The following is a 19,522-nucleotide window of genomic DNA, read 5'->3' as shown; positions in this document are numbered from 1 at the left end:
TATAAAAATAATGCCTGGCATTAATAATTGTATTTTCAATAAATTACAAGAAACCGTAGAAAAACTTATTGAAGAAGACCGTTTGTGCACATTGATCTTTGATGAAATGTCATTGACACCTCATGTACAGTATAACGCAGGAACCGATGAACTTGAAGGCTTTGTAAGCCATGATAGTTCATTCAAGATTGCCAACCATGCAATGGTTTTCATGGTTAAGGGAATTAAAAAGAATTTCAAGCAACCTGTGGCATACTATTTTACTCAATGTTTAAAAACGATTGAATTGAAAAACATTATAAAAGATGTCCTAAAAGCGATCCATAGAACCGGACTAAAAGCGACCAAGGGGCGACTAACGTCAGCGCCATCAACAGTCTCGTGAGAGACACAAAAGAAAAATACATGCGAGCAGGCAAACAATGGCGAAAAGAATGCTTCGAAGTAGACGGACATCAAATTATACCCCTGTATGATGTACCACATCTTCTTAAGGGTTTAAGAATGTTAGATGTTGAGGATATCTCAAACGGTCTTTTAGTTTTATTTTTAAATATCTGACAAGTGACAGATGGTTTGCCGCGGTTTTGGACAATAATGACATTGACAGGAGATTAAGTTAAGACAGAGAGAAAAACGCAAGTTGTTGGATAAGAGATTTGTATTGTTTTAATTATAGAAAACTCAAAATAAATATTCTATTGTAAACTAATTTGGAGTTTTAGTGAGTGTCTTTTATCAGAAGTGGCAAGAACGTTGAAGAATGGGCCTTAAATGTCAAAGAACAAATGATATAAAAGCGAAACCTACTGACTGAGCAAACTGAATGCTTTAGTGCAAAATCTTGAATATTGAGTATTGCACATATGCAAACATTTTACAGCCTACATTCTTAGCTATGATGGCATATACGCACGTCAACAACTCAACAACAATGACAACCTTAGTGACAAGGTTATGCTAACCTTAAAACATGAAAAGAAATGTGTATAATAAAAGTTTGGTTATTTATATAATGTTGAGTAATTGCTTCATGTTGATAAATATTTTAACTATTCTAAGATGAAAAGTAACGAGATTGAGAACTACATGCACAGATGATGATAGTTTGGGTGTTTGGATATCCACAAAGGCCTAATTGTTGAAGAATTATAATGAATTATTGCAATGTGCTATATGGCCATATATAAAAAAGGTTTATGAAATATAATCAGCCATATAAGATTGAATGAAAATGTCAAAGTCTTTCCCAATGATCACTGCAGCTGCTTGATGGGAATCTTCACCAAATTGTGCACAAGGATTTATTTTTTCAGCGAAAGCAAAGAGCATTGGCAAAAGAAAATCTGCGGTGAGAGATGACTGCAGCTAACTATTATGTCAAAAGTTACGAAGTGGATACTGCATTTGCTACTATGACAAAAGTTAAGTATTCTCTACACAAGTTCTTTGTTTGTTGGCTGTTGGCTTAAGGGTATACTTATCTAATCACATGAAGGATATTATTATTATTTTGTTTTAGACAGGCAGCTGATGCTGGTACGTCTAAATCATAGTTCACTTAGCATGATTTCACAGTTTTGATAGTTTGTCTAGTCTATTTTTAAATTGATTCACACTTGTAGAGTTCACAACTTCAGAGGGTAATTTGTTCCAAGCCTTTACTATTCGGTTTGCAATAAAGATGCAAGATAGTATGCTATTTGAAGTTCTCCAACAGTACTGCCATAAGTCAGTATTGGCTCACACTTCAGTGTCAGACACTTAAGGTTGAGACCAATTTGTGAGACTTCAGTGGAAATTGTGGATCGTGTAACTGTATGAGATATATGTGTGAGTTATCACTGGGTTAAGTGTTGTGTATAGAGGTGTTATGAAAAGCGTAGGATGCTGGCATACAAGAGAAATAAAATAAGACAGATTAGTATATGAGGATGGTAAATGGGCGATTTATAGTTATTTAAGAAGGGAGTAAATTTAGAGGTTGAGTTTTTGATCAAAAGTCGAGGGTTAGATAAAATAGTTGGTTAAAAGGTAAAAAATAATAATATGATATTAGACCGAGCAATTATTCCGTAATTTGGGTAAGGTCTACTACAATCCATTAGAATTAAAAAAAAAAAAATCTTGATTAAGAACAGGAACATTGGAGGAGGGGCCGGAGTAGTGGAGTGTTAGGTAGAGGAGCAGGTACTAGTTGTCAAGAACGGGCTGCGCAGTGGCATAGGGCTGGTCTCTGGTCTTGGTCCGGGTTTGAGCATGTTGGTGCCAGTGTGAGGGGAGAGATAGATGGACCCTCACTCAACAGGATGTTGTTAAAGGCAGGAACCAGGAACAAGGATATTTAGAGGTGGACTGGTTACAAGAGGTCATGTATGTTCTTAATGGATTTACTATTTGGATCACATCACAATATAAAATATAGACTTAGAAAACTATGTAAGAAAATGTTGATATTTACTGATCAAAATTTTGTATTAAACTCAAAATTAAAACTAAGAAAAGGGAATTTAGAATGTTATGTGCCAGAAATAGTATAAAGGTTGATAGTGTAACGCTTCGTAAACACGTGGTACAAAAATTATAGCACAGGTTACAGTATTGGACCTACACCTTAGGTCAATATTTTGATCACATGTTTTATTGATATTACTGAATGCTTATAAAACTTATTTTACAAGTTTTTTTATTTTTTATTTACTTGCAATGTATCTATATAACTATGTATGTTTGCACGGGTCAAATCTTGCAAGCTAAATTTGACCCACTTTCTGGTTTCCGATGAAGCTAAAAATTGGCACACATAAGTGCCACAACAAGTTGGACAGCTTTGCAGCTATTTTGCGCAAAAGAGTGGCATCCTTAGTGAAGAGGTTGCGGGGCAGCCCAAACAGCATACTGAACACCATTGCAGAGCGATATGAGGGGCGCTTCCAGAAGCACTGGAACCTTTTGCATTGCTCGCTAGGTTATGTATGATTGTTCTTGAGTGTGTTATTATGTATATATTAATTTAAGGTGCCTACTAATACTAGCTCTAAGTAAACTTTTTTTTTGTTTTACTAACAACTATGGACATTGTTTCCGAAATAATTTGAATTTGAATTTAAATAAGTAAGTTGCGTGACAATGCAATATTATGGTACCATCCAGCTGATCTGATGATAGAGACAGGAGGTGTCCATAGGAACTCGGTGATAAAACAAGGCAACCTAATTTGCAAACCAAACCGTGTTTGGGATTATTGGAATTGTCTAAGTATTAGTTGTCTGTGAAAAGAAAAGTACAGTCAGCGATAAAAGCTTGAACCAAAAATGAAATATTTGCCAAATTTTTTTATAATATGAGGGATAGAGTTACCTAATCAAGAATCTCGATAGAGTATTTGACTTGTTTTGTAAGTGTACATCTTAGTGCATGTTGATATTGTTGATGTAATTGAAGCCTTCATCATTAATTACAGATGATGTCCCAGTGCTGGGCACAAGTCTTCTCCGCAAGGTCATATTTAATCCTTCTGATAAAACATTATTTTGATAAATTATTAGAAAAATGTTAGTGAGTCAAGAATAGTTGAACCGAAATTTGAAATGTTGAATCCAAACATGCTTTAACATGACGAATATTATTGCCCTGAATTATGATTGCAGAATGTACTGGCAAGAGTCTGCGCACTTGAGCGGCGGTGCGAGTCTGCGCACTTGAGCGGAGGTGCGAGTCTGCATACTTGAGCGGAAGTGCTAGGCTATACGTCTAAGCGGCGGTGCGAGTGTGTGCGCCTGTGTGGCGGTGCGAGTCTGCAGGCCTAAGCAGTGCACAGTCATCGGGTTCAGTGGAGTCGCTGAGGACCAACTTAGCTACGTCGCAAATCTCCTGATGCGATTTAGAAGGCGCACGAGGCGTAGAAGTTCTGAAGTGCTGCTTGCTGACCTTATTGGGCGAAGGCTTTTCATCATGAGGTCGAACTGATAACTGATTATGACGCTAGCTCGAGTGCAATGCAGCCCTATGTTCAATGTTGCAGATGGTCTGATCACTATATACTGATGTGGCCAGAGCATTGCCCATCATTGCTGGCGTCATTATGTGGTCTACCTAAACTAATGCTTATCCTAATATAATATAATATCTAATGGTTAATCCGTTATTTAATGATACATGTATGGTGTTTCTTCTTTAACACTACTAAACGCTTGTGACATCTCAGAAAAAAAATGTCTAGGTTAATAATTGTATACAGTCATGCATGTCAATAGTACAAGATTGAGATGATTATAACCTTTAGTATTCATCTAAAGGCAGTAAGTATTATCATAATTAAATATATGTTCACATATATAAACATGACTTTCATAAACAACAATCATTTTCTTTGACTTTCATTTTTCCTTACTATTTACATCACGTTACTTAGGTGGAATAGCTTTTTTTCTCAACCAGATAATTCTATTTTACTAACTATTCTCTTTTCGCTATCTGTTACTTTGTTTCAGACATCCTAATACCATAATATCGTACATTTCATAATATTTCATGTAAAAGTCAATCATATTTTAATGAATCTACCGAACCTGAATCATCAACATATCATATCAATCATCTCAATCTTGTACTATTGACATGCATGACTGTATACAATTATTAACCTAGACATTTTTTTTCTGAGATGTCACAAGCGTTTAGTAGTGTTAAAGAAGAAACACCATACATGTATCATTAAATAACGGATTAACCATTAGATATTATATTATATTAGGATAAGCATTAGTTTAGGTAGACCACATAATGACGCCAGCAATGATGGGCAATGCTCTGGCCACATCAGTATATAGTGATCAGACCATCTGCAACATTGAACATAGGGCTGCACTGCACTCGAGCTAGCGTCATAATCAGTTATCAGTTCGACCTCATGATGAAAAGCCTTCGCCCAATAAGGTCAGCAAGCAGCACTTCAGAACTTCTACGCCTCGTGCGCCTTCTAAATCGCATCAGGAGATTTGCGACGTAGCTAAGTTGGTCCTCAGCGACTCCACTGAACCCGATGACTGTGCACTGCTTAGGCCTGCAGACTCGCACCGCCACACAGGCGCACACACTCGCACCGCCGCTTAGACGTATAGCCTAGCACTTCCGCTCAAGTATGCAGACTCGCACCTCCGCTCAAGTGCGCAGACTCGCACCGCCGCTCAAGTGCGCAGACTCTTGCCAGTACATTCTGCAATCATAATTCAGGGCAATAATATTCGTCATGTTAAAGCATGTTTGGATTCAACATTTCAAATTTCGGTTCAACTATTCTTGACTCACTAACATTTTTCTAATAATTTATCAAAATAATGTTTTATCAGAAGGATTAAATATGACCTTGCGGAGAAGACTTGTGCCCAGCACTGGGACATCATCTGTAATTAATGATGAAGGCTTCAATTACATCAACAATATCAACATGCACTAAGATGTACACTTACAAAACAAGTCAAATACTCTATCGAGATTCTTGATTAGGTAACTCTATCCCTCATATTATAAAAAATTTTGGCAAATATTTCATTTTTGGTTCAAGCTTTTATCGCTGACTGTACTTTTCTTTTCACAGACAACTAATACTTAGACAATTCCAATAATCCCAAACACGGTTTGGTTTGCAAATTAGGTTGCCTTGTTTTATCACCGAGTTCCTATGGACACCTCCTGTCTCTATCATCAGATCAGCTGGATGGTACCATAATATTGCATTGTCACGCAACTTACTTATTTAAATTCAAATTCAAATTATTTCGGAAACAATGTCCATAGTTGTTAGTAAAACAAAAAAAAAAGTTTACTTAGAGCTAGTATTAGTAGGCACCTTAAATTAATATATACATAATAACACACTCAAGAACAATCATACATAACCTAGCGAGCAATGCAAAAGGTTCCAGTGCTTCTGGAAGCGCCCCTCACATCGCTCTGCAATGGTGTTCAGTATGCTGTTTGGGCTGCCCCGCAACCTCTTCACTAAGGATGCCACTCTTTTGCGCAAAATAGCTGCAAAGCTGTCCAACTTGTTGTGGCACTTATGTGTGCCAATTTTTAGCTTCATCGGAAACCAGAAAGTGGGTCAAATTTAGCTTGCAAGATTTGACCCGTGCAAACATACATAGTTATATAGATACATTGCAAGTAAATAAAAAATAAAAAAACTTGTAAAATAAGTTTTATAAGCATTCAGTAATATCAATAAAACATGTGATCAAAATATTGACCTAAGGTGTAGGTCCAATACTGTAACCTGTGCTATAGTTTTTGTACCACGTGTTTACGAAGCGTTACACTATCAACCTTTATACTATTTCTGGCACATAACATTCTAAATTCCCTTTTCTTAGTTTTAATTTTGAGTTTAATACAAAATTTTGATCAGTAAATATCAACATTTTCTTACATAGTTTTCTAAGTCTATATTTTATATTGTGATGTGATCCAAATAGTAAATCCATTAAGAACATACATGACCTCTTGTAACCAGTCCACCTCTAAATATCCTTGTTCCTGGTTCCTGCCTTTAACAACACCCTGTTGAGTGAGGCTCCATCTATCTCTCCCCTCACACTGGCACCAACATGCTCAAACCCGGACCAAGACCAGAGACCAGCCCTATGCCACTGCGCAGCCCGTTCTTGACAACTAGTACCTGCTCCTCTACCTAACACTCCACTACTCCGGCCCCTCCTCCAATGTTCCTGTTCTTAATCAAGTTTTTTTTTTTTTAATTCTAATGGATTGTAGTAGACCTTACCCAAATTACGGAATAATTGCTCGGTCTAATATCATATTATTATTTTTTACCTTTTAACCAACTATTTTATCTAACCCTCGACTTTTGATCAAAAACTCAACCTCTAAATTTACTCCCTTCTTAAATAACTATAAATCGCCCATTTACCATCCTCATATACTAATCTGTCTTATTTTATTTCTCTTGTATGCCAGCATCCTACGCTTTTCATAACACCTCTATACACAACACTTAACCCAGTGATAACTCACACATATATCTCATACAGTTACACGATCCACAATTTCCACTGAAGTCTCACAAATTGGTCTCAACCTTAAGTGTCTGACACTGAAGTGTGAGCCAATACTGACTTATGGCAGTACTGTTGGAGAACTTCAAATAGCATACTATCTTGCATCTTTATTGCAAACCGAATAGTAAAGGCTTGGAACAAATTACCCTCTGAAGTTGTGAACTCTACAAGTGTGAATCAATTTAAAAATAGACTAGACAAACTATCAAAACTGTGAAATCATGCTAAGTGAACTATGATTTAGACGTACCAGCATCAGCTGCCTGTCTAAAACAAAATAATAATAATATCCTTCATGTGATTAGATAAGTATACCCTTAAGCCAACAGCCAACAAACAAAGAACTTGTGTAGAGAATACTTAACTTTTGTCATAGTAGCAAATGCAGTATCCACTTCGTAACTTTTGACATAATAGTTAGCTGCAGTCATCTCTCACCGCAGATTTTCTTTTGCCAATGCTCTTTGCTTTCGCTGAAAAAATAAATCCTTGTGCACAATTTGGTGAAGATTCCCATCAAGCAGCTGCAGTGATCATTGGGAAAGACTTTGACATTTTCATTCAATCTTATATGGCTGATTATATTTCATAAACCTTTTTTATATATGGCCATATAGCACATTGCAATAATTCATTATAATTCTTCAACAATTAGGCCTTTGTGGATATCCAAACACCCAAACTATCATCATCTGTGCATGTAGTTCTCAATCTCGTTACTTTTCATCTTAGAATAGTTAAAATATTTATCAACATGAAGCAATTACTCAACATTATATAAATAACCAAACTTTTATTATACACATTTCTTTTCATGTTTTAAGGTTAGCATAACCTTGTCACTAAGGTTGTCATTGTTGTTGAGTTGTTGACGTGCGTATATGCCATCATAGCTAAGAATGTAGGCTGTAAAATGTTTGCATATGTGCAATACTCAATATTCAAGATTTTGCACTAAAGCATTCAGTTTGCTCAGTCAGTAGGTTTCGCTTTTATATCATTTGTTCTTTGACATTTAAGGCCCATTCTTCAACGTTCTTGCCACTTCTGATAAAAGACACTCACTAAAACTCCAAATTAGTTTACAATAGAATATTTATTTTGAGTTTTCTATAATTAAAACAATACAAATCTCTTATCCAACAACTTGCGTTTTTCTCTCTGTCTTAACTTAATCTCCTGTCAATGTCATTATTGTCCAAAACCGCGGCAAACCATCTGTCACTTGTCAGATATTTAAAAATAAAACTAAAAGACCGTTTGAGATATCCTCAACATCTAACATTCTTAAACCCTTAAGAAGATGTGGTACATCATACAGGGGTATAATTTGATGTCCGTCTACTTCGAAGCATTCTTTTCGCCATTGTTTGCCTGCTCGCATGTATTTTTCTTTTGTGTCTCTCACGAGACTGTTGATGGCGCTGACGTTAGTCGCCCCTTGGTCGCTTTTAGTCCGGTTCTATGGATCGCTTTTAGGACATCTTTTATAATGTTTTTCAATTCAATCGTTTTTAAACATTGAGTAAAATAGTATGCCACAGGTTGCTTGAAATTCTTTTTAATTCCCTTAACCATGAAAACCATTGCATGGTTGGCAATCTTGAATGAACTATCATGGCTTACAAAGCCTTCAAGTTCATCGGTTCCTGCGTTATACTGTACATGAGGTGTCAATGACATTTCATCAAAGATCAATGTGCACAAACGGTCTTCTTCAATAAGTTTTTCTACGGTTTCTTGTAATTTATTGAAAATACAATTATTAATGCCAGGCATTATTTTTATATCAGATAATAAGTTTTTTAAAGATTTTGTCGACAGCAGCCTAAAGTATTTATATAACAAGTTGTAACATTTTGGACTTTTTTTGAAAATGGATAAGGCCAATACTTTTTCTTCCGTATTATAGCGTCTCCCCTTCGGTTTCTTTTTCGCTTGGCGATATTGCATGTTGGTAAAAATTTTGCCTGAACGGATCATATTTTTTGTGACCCTGTCAATATTGTCACAGCCCTGTAACATCTTCGAAACCGTGGCGAGTCTTGTCTTATAATGTTTAGTGTGTTCCATTGATTTTACTAATTTAGATTTCAATTTTCTTTGCTCTTTCTATGCAGCTCTGTATTCCTTATAGAAGAACTCGGATGATTTTTGACCTGTAATCATAAATAACCGTGAAAAAAAGTATGTAATAAAAGGTAGGTTTAATAGTACTCAATATTGTCTTCGGTTACCGCGATAGTTACTCATGAAATAAAACTATGAAAACGGATTATATCGCGTATATTGAATTTATAATACATCCCGACGTTTCGAACTCTTTACAGCGTTCGTGGTCAACGGGTGACTGAGGAAAAATTACAAAATGCAAAAATACCCACATACTAAAATAATGAACAATCATAGACTACAAACTTTAAGGCTGGTTGTACATGCAAAATCGGTTCATAAGGCTAGTTATACACTATAATTATTTTTCAAGTAAAGATATATATATATACGCGATAAAAATAAACTATGCCGGCTCCAACCCTACACCACGGACCCGAGAAGATTTAATTCCCTCCTAAATTGTAGGAGGGTATCCCAATATGGGACCGGCAACAAACTCGGCGGGACACATCTTTTCAAAACATCAGAATGTCCAGCATCATCCAACACTACGGTCTCACAGTCTATGTCTCGCTTGCTCCTTTATCAGGTGGACTACAGGATCCCAAGCTGGTGGTAGAGAAAAGCCATCTTCCCTATTAAAGTTTGGATATTTCTTAATCTCAATGGCCTCGCGCAGCATTCTGGGTATGTAACGCTTCTCCTTGGCAAGAACCAGAGGCTTATCAAACTTGATTGAGTGATTGGCTTTATCCATGACATGCTCACAGACAGCAGACCTAGGTCGACGGTGCTTGACATCAGCTATGTGTTCCTTCACCCGAGTGGAAATGCTCCGTTTCGTCTGCCCGACATATGATAGGCCACACTCACAGTCCAGCCTGTACACTCCTGCAGTCTGTAGAGGGGTATTGCATTTTACAGGCCTCAGGCCTTTTCAATTGCAGGAAGTGTTGACAAGCACCGATTTTAATGATGTTGTTGAACAAGGTAATAAACGTTACGCATTTACATTTGAACAATGCAAGAAACGACAAAGTGCCAAGTTTGACAAGTTAAAATCGAAAACGAGACGCAGCGATAACGGAGGGCTTCAGAATAATAGCGCTAACGGAACGTCGCTGTCAGTGTCAAATCGGTCGGTTGTCAATCTATCCAGTAAACAATTGTCGACGTCTGAGTTTTCAGTATTAGAAAAAGGTCTTAATTATGTTGTGGCTCCGCGAAAGATCCCTTTTGAGGACATTATTGTTAGTGTAGAAGACTGTCTGGTGAAAAATCAGGTAAAGAAGGAAGATTTGGAGGCTATACGGCAGGATGTTTCGTCATTATTACGGAAAGCCAAGCCTCCGAAAAGGAATTTGCCTAGAGATGAATTGGCCGCGTTGAAAACGTTACGCGATGATCCAGACCTTACTATTCTTCGAGCGGATAAGGGAAATGCGACGGTTGTACTTAATACTTCAGATTATAACCAGAAAATTAGGGAATTATTAGCGGATACTACAACCTACAAACATGTAAAGACGGACCCGACTATGAAAGTATTGAAAACCACTAAAGAACTAATTAGTGATTACTCGGAGAGCCTTGATCTGAATGTTGCAAGTTTAGTTCCTGACTGCCCCGTGCCTCCAAAGTTGTATGGGTTGCCAAAAATACACAAACCTAGTGCCCCACTACGTCCCATAGTGAGCCAGATAGATGCTCCCACATATAAATTGGCTCAGTACCTCGCGGGAGCCCTCTCAGCATTACGTGGTAACACTAGCACGCATACAAAGGATTCTTACCATTTCATCGGTGAGATTAAAGACCTAACATTGACTGATGATGAGATCATGGTCAGTTTTGACGTCCAGTCGCTATTTACAAGCCTACCGGTACAAGACTGCATTGAAATTGTCAAGAAGAGGTTATGTGAGCAGAACATGTCAGAGGAATATGCTAAGCTGTTGGAACATTGCCTTACATCTGGCTACTTGCTATGGAATGGTGAATTCTACCTTCAAGTCGACGGCGTGGCCATGGGGTCTCCGGTGTCTCCAGTAGTCGCTGACATCTTTATGGAGGACTTCGAGGAGAGGGCACTCTCATTGGCTCCTGTGCGACCGAAGATATTTAAGATACGTAGATGACACTTTTACTATACTTCCAAAAAGTAGTGTTTCAACTTTCTTGGATCACCTAAATTCCATCCATAGCAAAATAAAATTTACTATGGAGTTGGAAAAAGACTGTTCTCTCCCCTTCTTAGATGTATTGGTAAAAAGAAATCCTGATAACACCCTAGGTCGCACTGTGTATAGGAAACCTACTCATACTGATAGGTACTTAAATGGCAAATCGCATCACCATCCCAGTCAACTTGTTACAGTAGGCAAATCTTTGTTTCAGAGAGCCCAGAGGATATGTGATGACCAGCATCTGGCCGCGGAGCTCCAGCATGCCAGGCGCGCGCTCCAGGCAAACGAGCTCAGGATACCGCGGGTCAACCAGAGGTCCCACATTAAGATCCCCACAGTCGAGCGCAGGCCTGCCATTCTGCCTTTTGTCAGGGGGGTCACGGACAGGATCAGCCACATCTTGAAGCGTGCTTCTATAAAAACATATTTCAAGCCAATGAAGAAGATGTCACAATTCCTGAGGCCTGTAAAATGCAATACCCCTCTACAGACTGCAGGAGTGTACAGGCTGGACTGTGAGTGTGGCCTATCATATGTCGGGCAGACGAAACGGAGCATTTCCACTCGGGTGAAGGAACACATAGCTGATGTCAAGCACCGTCGACCTAGGTCTGCTGTCTGTGAGCATGTCATGGATAAAGCCAATCACTCAATCAAGTTTGATAAGCCTCTGGTTCTTGCCAAGGAGAAGCGTTACATACCCAGAATGCTGCGCGAGGCCATTGAGATTAAGAAATATCCAAATTTTAATAGGGAAGATGGCTTTTCTCTACCACCAGCTTGGGATCCTGTAGTCCACCTGATAAAGGAGCAAGCGAGACATAGACTGTGAGACCGTAGTGTTGGATGATGCTGGACATTCTGATGTTTTGAAAAGATGTGTCCCGCCGAGTTTGTTGCCGGTCCCATATTGGGATACCCTCCTACAATTTAGGAGGGAATTAAATCTTCTCGGGTCCGTGGTGTAGGGTTGGAGCCGGCATAGTTTATTTTTATCGCGTATATATATATATCTTTACTTGAAAAATAATTATAGTGTATAACTAGCCTTATGAACCGATTTTGCATGTACAACCAGCCTTAAAGTTTGTAGTCTATGATTGTTCATTATTTTAGTATGTGGGTATTTTTGCATTTTGTAATTTTTCCTCAGTCACCCGTTGACCACGAACGCTGTAAAGAGTTCGAAACGTCGGGATGTATTATAAATTCAATATACGCGATATAATCCGTTTTCATAGTTTTATTTCATTAATAGTACTCTTTCAGGGTTCCGTACCTCAAAAGGAAAAAACGGAACCCTTATAGGATCACTCGTGCGTTTGTTTGTCAATTCCTTCTTTTTCAATATTGTTCGTTTATGTTACCTACCTTCGAAATTCACTGACGGTACTGCCTTATATAGTAAACGATGACAGGCCACTTTTTGATCTGGTGTAAAGTAATGGTCACAAATCTTCTTATTTTTATAAATTTTCAGTGGGTCTGTCTCCTTTAAGCTGTCGCCAACAATTGACAACCAAGTTCTAAATAGTTCTGGTTTTCTTTCTGGATGAGGGAAATTGTGCATGGGTGCACCTGCAATATACAATAACATTGACATACCATAACTCATATAAGTAATACATAGACCGGGGGCCAGGAACATATTTCCATGACGGTCTTTCCACCGCGACACAGCCGGCTAACAATAATATTATTTACAGTACATATGGTGCTACTTTATCGCACTAGTGCGATAATTAGAACATTACGTAACTATGTCGAAAATTAAAAGATACTACTTTTTAAAATATAATAAAATTAAAATTTATAGGTACTGTAAAACGTTGTACGATACATGTGCATGACACGGGTTACAGTATTATTTCCGATACTAGCGAGTGCAAATAACAATAGTACATTGTTGCCAAGGGACAGAAAGAAAGGCAATTCCTATTCCTAAAAAAATGACAGATTTCGCTTCTCGCAACTATCGGATGGCATTGAAAATGTACATCAAAAATAAAAAGTATCTTGTTCAGCCCTCTTGAAATCGGAGTTCCTTTTTTTTCCAATTTTATTTTATATACCCTGGACCCTAGACGCTGGACCTTACGCCATGGACCTAGACTCGACTAAACTCAAGTCAACTTTTTCTCCGAAAATACGGAAGATTTCGTCGTTTTTTCCCACTATTTTCGACATTCAAAAAAAAACATTTACATATCGATTTTCAAAAATTTGGTACGATACGATGCCCCGTAAGCTCCTGCATCTTTTGACACCAGTTGCCTTCCGTCTATCTTTATTACTTTCGGAAATATAGCCGAATCTTACTCTCCGGGGTAACTACTATGATAATCATTCAATGATAAGGGGCACATGCCCAGCTCTGGCATTTTTTAGTACTACTGCTTTTCGTGTATCTTTATAATTTTTGTAAATATAGCCGAATTATACTCCCCCACGAAAACGATTTGATTTGAAACATTTTCAATGTTAAAATGCCCTAAATGTTACAACTTGTTATATAATATATGTTAGGCTGCCAACTTCTTTTAATACTTTATTATCTGATATAAAGGCAAAACCTGGCTTAATAAGATGATATTGATATAGAAAGGGAGCGCAGAGCACTGTCGGTAAGGTGTAACATGCTTTCTCGCAGGTTTGCGCGTTGTTCTACTGAGGTGAAAATAACCCTGTTCAAAACGTATTGCCAAAACCTATACACGTGCAACCTGTGGAGTGACTACACCAAAAAAGCCTACAGTGCTCTGCACGTCCAGTACAATAACGCCTTCAGGGGGTTGTTGGGGCTGCCCTGGCGCTGCAGCGCGTCAGGAATGTTCGCCGCGTGGAGAACCGACGGTTTTCAAGCCGTGCTGCGCAAGCGGATGGCGTCCCTGGGCGGACGCGTGCGGGGCGCGGGGCGCGGGGCAGTACCAACACTCTCCTGAAGGTGATCGCTCAGAGGATGGACAGCCCTATCCTCGCTCACTGGATGTCCGTGCATGTCAATTGTAATTATAATTATACTTTCTACTAACACACCTAATATAAGTTACTACTAACATAATATGGATTATTTGTATCCGAAATAAATGCTTTCATTTCATTTCATTTCATTAATAAATGCATTGACATCTCATGAGCAGTATAAGTACTGTATAACGCAGAAAGCGATCATCTTACCTATAGGCATTGTAAGTCATGGTGGTACATTCAAGATTACCAACCATGAAATGCCCATATAAAAGGGAAAAAATAATAATTTCTAGCAACCTGTGGCATATTTTACACAAAGTTTTAAAATAATCAAGTGAAAGACGTAATTACTTAATGACTTTCTAAAAGCGATACGTAGAACTGGACCAAAAGTAGGTACGGTATGCGACCAAGAGGCAAATAACGTCAGCGCCAACAGTCTCGCGAGAGACACAAAATACTCAAGAGCAGTCAAACAATGGCGACTCGAATGGCGATTCGAGGTAGACAGGAAGCAAATCTTCTTCTCCTTGTCCTTTTCCCATTATTTGGGGTCGGCTCTCCTAGTTATATTTCGCCAGGCTTCTCGGTCCTGGGTCATCTCAGGTGGGATTTGGGCTTCTTCCATATCCCTCTTCACCTTAGCCAGCCATGTCAGTCGGGGTCTTCCTCGTCGCGATTGTGTGGGGAACATATCCAGCACCTTGCGTGTCATGTGTTCGGGTTCTCGGCGCATGACGTGCCCAAACCATCGAAGTCTCCCTTTGGTTATTTTTTCGGGTAACGGTCTCACTTTAAAACTACCACGGATGTAGGTGTTACGGATGCGGTCTAGTAAGGTGACACCACCGGCCCAGCGCAGCATTTTCATTTCGGCGGCGTAAAGTTAATCCTCTAGCTGTTTTTTGAGGGGCCAGCACTCGGCGCCGTACGCCATGGCCGGACGGACTGCCGCTTTGTAAACTTTGTAGACAGGCAGCAAATGATACTTTTATATTATTATTGTGGTGTTGCGGGCCTTTTGAGTGTCACGTCGACCAAGCAGTGATCTATTGTGTCGGCCCTTTAAAGTTTATTACTAATGCACGTTGAATTCAGGATATTCCAGATTTGTTAAATTAAGGAAAAAAGTAATATTAGTTTCCGAAAATTATATATAAAAATTAATAACACAAAATAAACACGGCAATTAAACATTTTGTAAAGACAAAGACTGTTGAGGAAATGCAGGTAATTTGGAAATTATCTATTTCATTTCCCATGCTCTGAAAGAGGGTCATATTGTTGTTCTATGAAGTGTGCAGAAAGTGATACGTTTCTATACTAGAACATTTCACTTTCCAAGTACGATTTTTTTAATGATAAGCTATTTAAATTTGGTTTTAGACGGATTTGTTATACAATTTAATCATATTGTTAAAACAGTTAGTCTTAAATCAGTCATACTGTCTGCCGCCCCTCATTACCTAACATGTGCTAATAATAACGAAATTTCAATTTTCGTTTTTCGCGGCAAGCCCGGTATAGTTTTTATTGGTATGCATGTGTGCACTGTGCACGCACACACACGTAAAGGTTAGTTGATGCAGTATCCGCTTGGGGCGTTTGTGTCGACGTTTTTTGACATTTACTCGCGAGTTGGCTCTCTTTTACTATACATATATTATTATACTCTTTGGGTGTACCTATGTAGCCCCCAATCCGAATTGGGGTGGGTGGGCTATAGCCCAAGACCTCTCGCGCACGAAAAAAGACCTGTGCCCAGCAGTGGGATGTGTATAAACTGAATTAAATTGTGATGCTTTTTTTTATAAAATACACATTTTACACGTCAAATTTACAAAGGTACATATACAGTTTTATATTATTTACATATTTATACACATTTTGCTGTCAATTAGGTATACATATTAGATTTTTTTTTATATATATATTATATATTACATGTCCATTTATTATTTTAATCATTGAATACTACTAAAAAACTCATTTATATAAGTAGTTATTCTTAGTTACTTTTAGGTTTACTTTTAATTGAATAATAATAATTATTAATCCGATAATAAACATTCTTTATTTATTGTAAAAAACTCATCAATCGAGTACAAAGCGTCTATTTCAAGTTTTGCTTTTATTTGTCGTACAAATGAATTATAGCTAGAAGCCTGTTTAATTTCCGGAGAGATTGTATTGAAAACCTTAGTACCAATCAGGGACCGGCCCGCTATCCCTTATCGGGGTTTTATAAGGGTATTGCATAAGGCTTAACTCACCATACCCTTTGCTAGACGAAACCCTTTGTTTTGCTTTTAAAAACCCTTATATAAAGCTACCACATTTGAGTAATCAGTAGCCCAAATACCCTTACAAAACCCTTATCATCCGCTCACCAACACCTTGCATATTGCTTATAAGGGTTAGCCTTATAAAGGGCTTCCCTTTTAACATATAAGCGTGCTAATTTAAGTCGTCTACGTTGTTCATAAAGCACACATTACTTCGAATCCGAGCGATCGTCGGCGGCGACGGCGGCGTTCTTTGACTAGCCACGTATTTTCTTTCCTTTTCATACACTACCGTAGATATATACTAATCCTGTCTCTTTCACGCAAAGAGAAACCTTTATAAAAAGCGCTTAAAGATAAGGGTAACCCTTATTAAGGGCTATCCTTATTTTTGGTTAGCTTTTCGGTAAGGGTTAGTCAAAGGTAGGGGTATGAATGGGCTTGCAGTTCAAAAGGGAAAGTCTTTCAATGTGTGAGCCGTGTTTAAGTGTCGCCCATTGAAAGGGTTTTATCGCGGAAAGGGTTGTCCGGTCCCTGGTACCAATGTAACTAGGATTTAGTCTACAGTCGATACATTGGGAAATATATCCTACCGCCACATCAACGCCAGGCCGCCGTACGGCCGCCCGCGCAACACGCCAGCAGACGTGTCGACAGATGATGTCGCCATGCAGCTGAATCTGTTGTCAATTTCTTGCACATAATTTAACTCATAGGGCATAAGCCATGTCTCTTGCAGGGCAATAATGTCATATGTGTCACATAATATAGGATATGACGACCCTATCGCTCGCTGGGTGAAATTAATTAAAAAATTGCAGTGAAATACATGAAAAAAAAAAATACACTTAACCTTACTAAGTTCAAGCTGACTCTGTTAAAAAAATCACGAAAACATGTCTTAACTACAATTTTGCGTTAGCTTCCACTTAATTATTGTAATTTTCTTCTAAAATTTGCGCGTAGTACTGTTTGCCTGAAACAAAAGAAATATAATTATATTCAATGACCAATTCGCCCCATACTGAACTTAGTTTCTTATAGCCATTGATATCTAATATTTCGTGTTTAGTCTGCGTTAATGTAGAAACTCTTACCTGTTCGCCAAAATCTCGTTCTTTTCTCGTAAAGCATGCAGTTTCTGTTCCTCAATTTCATTTCTTCTTAGTAATTGTTGTTGTATGTCCTTTGAAAATACCTATACAGTCATTAGACGAAACGAAAGGGGACGACTGCCTGGAAACCGGTTTTCCATTCAAACGTATTCACCATTTTCCTTTCTGGTTAAGTGGTTATTAACATTATTACATGAGTTAGGAGCGAGAATCAGGTTTCATACAAATTATTAAAATCTAACTCTTATAGTTGTATTAATGTAAAAATCGAAAACATCAAACGGTCGGGCATAGGGCAAATTAATAATGATAAATACATCAAAAGTGTAAAAATATAAATATAACCGTGTAAAATATATTTTACAGTACATATGGTGCTACTTTCACGCACTAGTGCGTAAAAGAGCACTTTTCGTGCATATGTCGAAAGTTTAAACGGCCATATGTACTGTAAAACGTTGTACGATACACGTGCGAATAGGTAATTCGCAACTCGTGTCGATTTAAAACACTCCCTGCGGTCGTGTTTTAATTTATCGCCACTCGTTTCGAATTTCCTCTTTTCCGCACTTGTATCGTAAATAACTAGTGTAATTGTGTATGATTATGATAATGTCAATATCCAGGGAGGAAAATGAGGACTAACGTTTGTATGGAGAATCAATCGTTCCCTATCCTCTTAAAAATAAAATCGTAAATAAACGTCTAGTTCAGTTAATTAAAGCTTGTCCCAGAAAAAAAATGTCGTTTGTATTCTCACAGGTTGAACATCAGACATTTGACCAATAGGCTTAAGGAGACTGTTATATATAAAAAAAATACTTTTTTAATACAGTTGCTCAAAAAGTGCTACTTTTCGTGGCTGTTTAGCGTGCGGAAAGTTGGTTTTCGCGAACTAGTGCTTTTAATTTTCCAATTTTTTAAAATTTTTGCTTGTTCCAATTCATGACTACTTATTAATGAGTGTTAATATTAGTTTCATTTAAACGTCGTAATCAACATAAAAACCTACTGTTAATGTAAGAATACGAAAAATATGCATATTTCATATTTTATTACTTACCTCTTCATCATTATAAGTATTATAACACGTTTATTTTATAATGTTGAAATACCGTTCTTAATAAGTTGTCTGAATGGAACGGAACGCCTGTCAAAGAAGAGGCGTATTTTCTTACTGCAAGAATGTTTTAAGTTTCCAAAGGCAACATTCGATATTGTTTTTATAAATATACGATACACAAATAATCGTAAATAATGACATTTAGGTAATAATAGTACAGTTTTAATATTTACAATTGTTTCTGTCTTATAGAACATGCATTTGAAAAAAAAAACTCTCATTGAAGTGGGTTCAATAAAAATCTATTCTAGTCGAATAAAAGCTAGAAAAACACCTCTTCATAATGTCAATGTCAATGATATCACAGAATTAATAATATAAAAGTTTCGAATTCCATTCCTTACTTGTTGCTTTTCTTATTTTTTCGCAACTGTATTAAAAAACGTCGTTCGATACACGTGCGGAAATGTACTATTTTTTTATTCTTTATAAAATAAATCTCTTTCATTTACATTTTCGAAGATATCGCAGAAAAGGAAATTAAAAATATTGTACAAATCTAGGCATTTCCACGAAAACGACGACCGGTCTGGCCTAGTGGGTAGTGACAGTGACCCTGCCTGTGAAGCCGACTGTCCTGGGTTCGAATCCCGGTAAAGGCATTTATTTGTGTGATGAGCACAGATATTTGTTTCATGGGTGTTTTCTA

At 37.7% G+C, this 19,522-nt stretch overlaps 2 protein-coding genes across 2 annotated transcripts in view; both read right to left on the bottom strand.

Moving 5' to 3' along the window:
- The window catches only part of LOC134754868 (uncharacterized), a 249,182-nt gene that overhangs the window by 20,089 nt on the left and 209,571 nt on the right, over nucleotides 1-19,522 (bottom strand). The gene's annotated exons all lie outside the window — the stretch shown is intronic.
- On the bottom strand, nucleotides 14,895-15,215 carry LOC134753760 (uncharacterized). The gene has a single exon (XM_063689697.1). The coding sequence runs from the start codon at nucleotides 15,213-15,215 to the stop codon at nucleotides 14,895-14,897; it is 321 nt and encodes a 106-aa protein (XP_063545767.1).

Source organism: Cydia strobilella, chromosome Z, assembly GCF_947568885.1.
Source record: "Cydia strobilella chromosome Z, ilCydStro3.1, whole genome shotgun sequence".
In the NCBI taxonomy this organism is placed as follows: domain Eukaryota; kingdom Metazoa; phylum Arthropoda; class Insecta; order Lepidoptera; family Tortricidae; genus Cydia; species Cydia strobilella.
The sequence above is the reverse complement of the archived record's forward strand: the minus strand, read 5'-3'. Positions and strand labels throughout refer to the sequence as shown.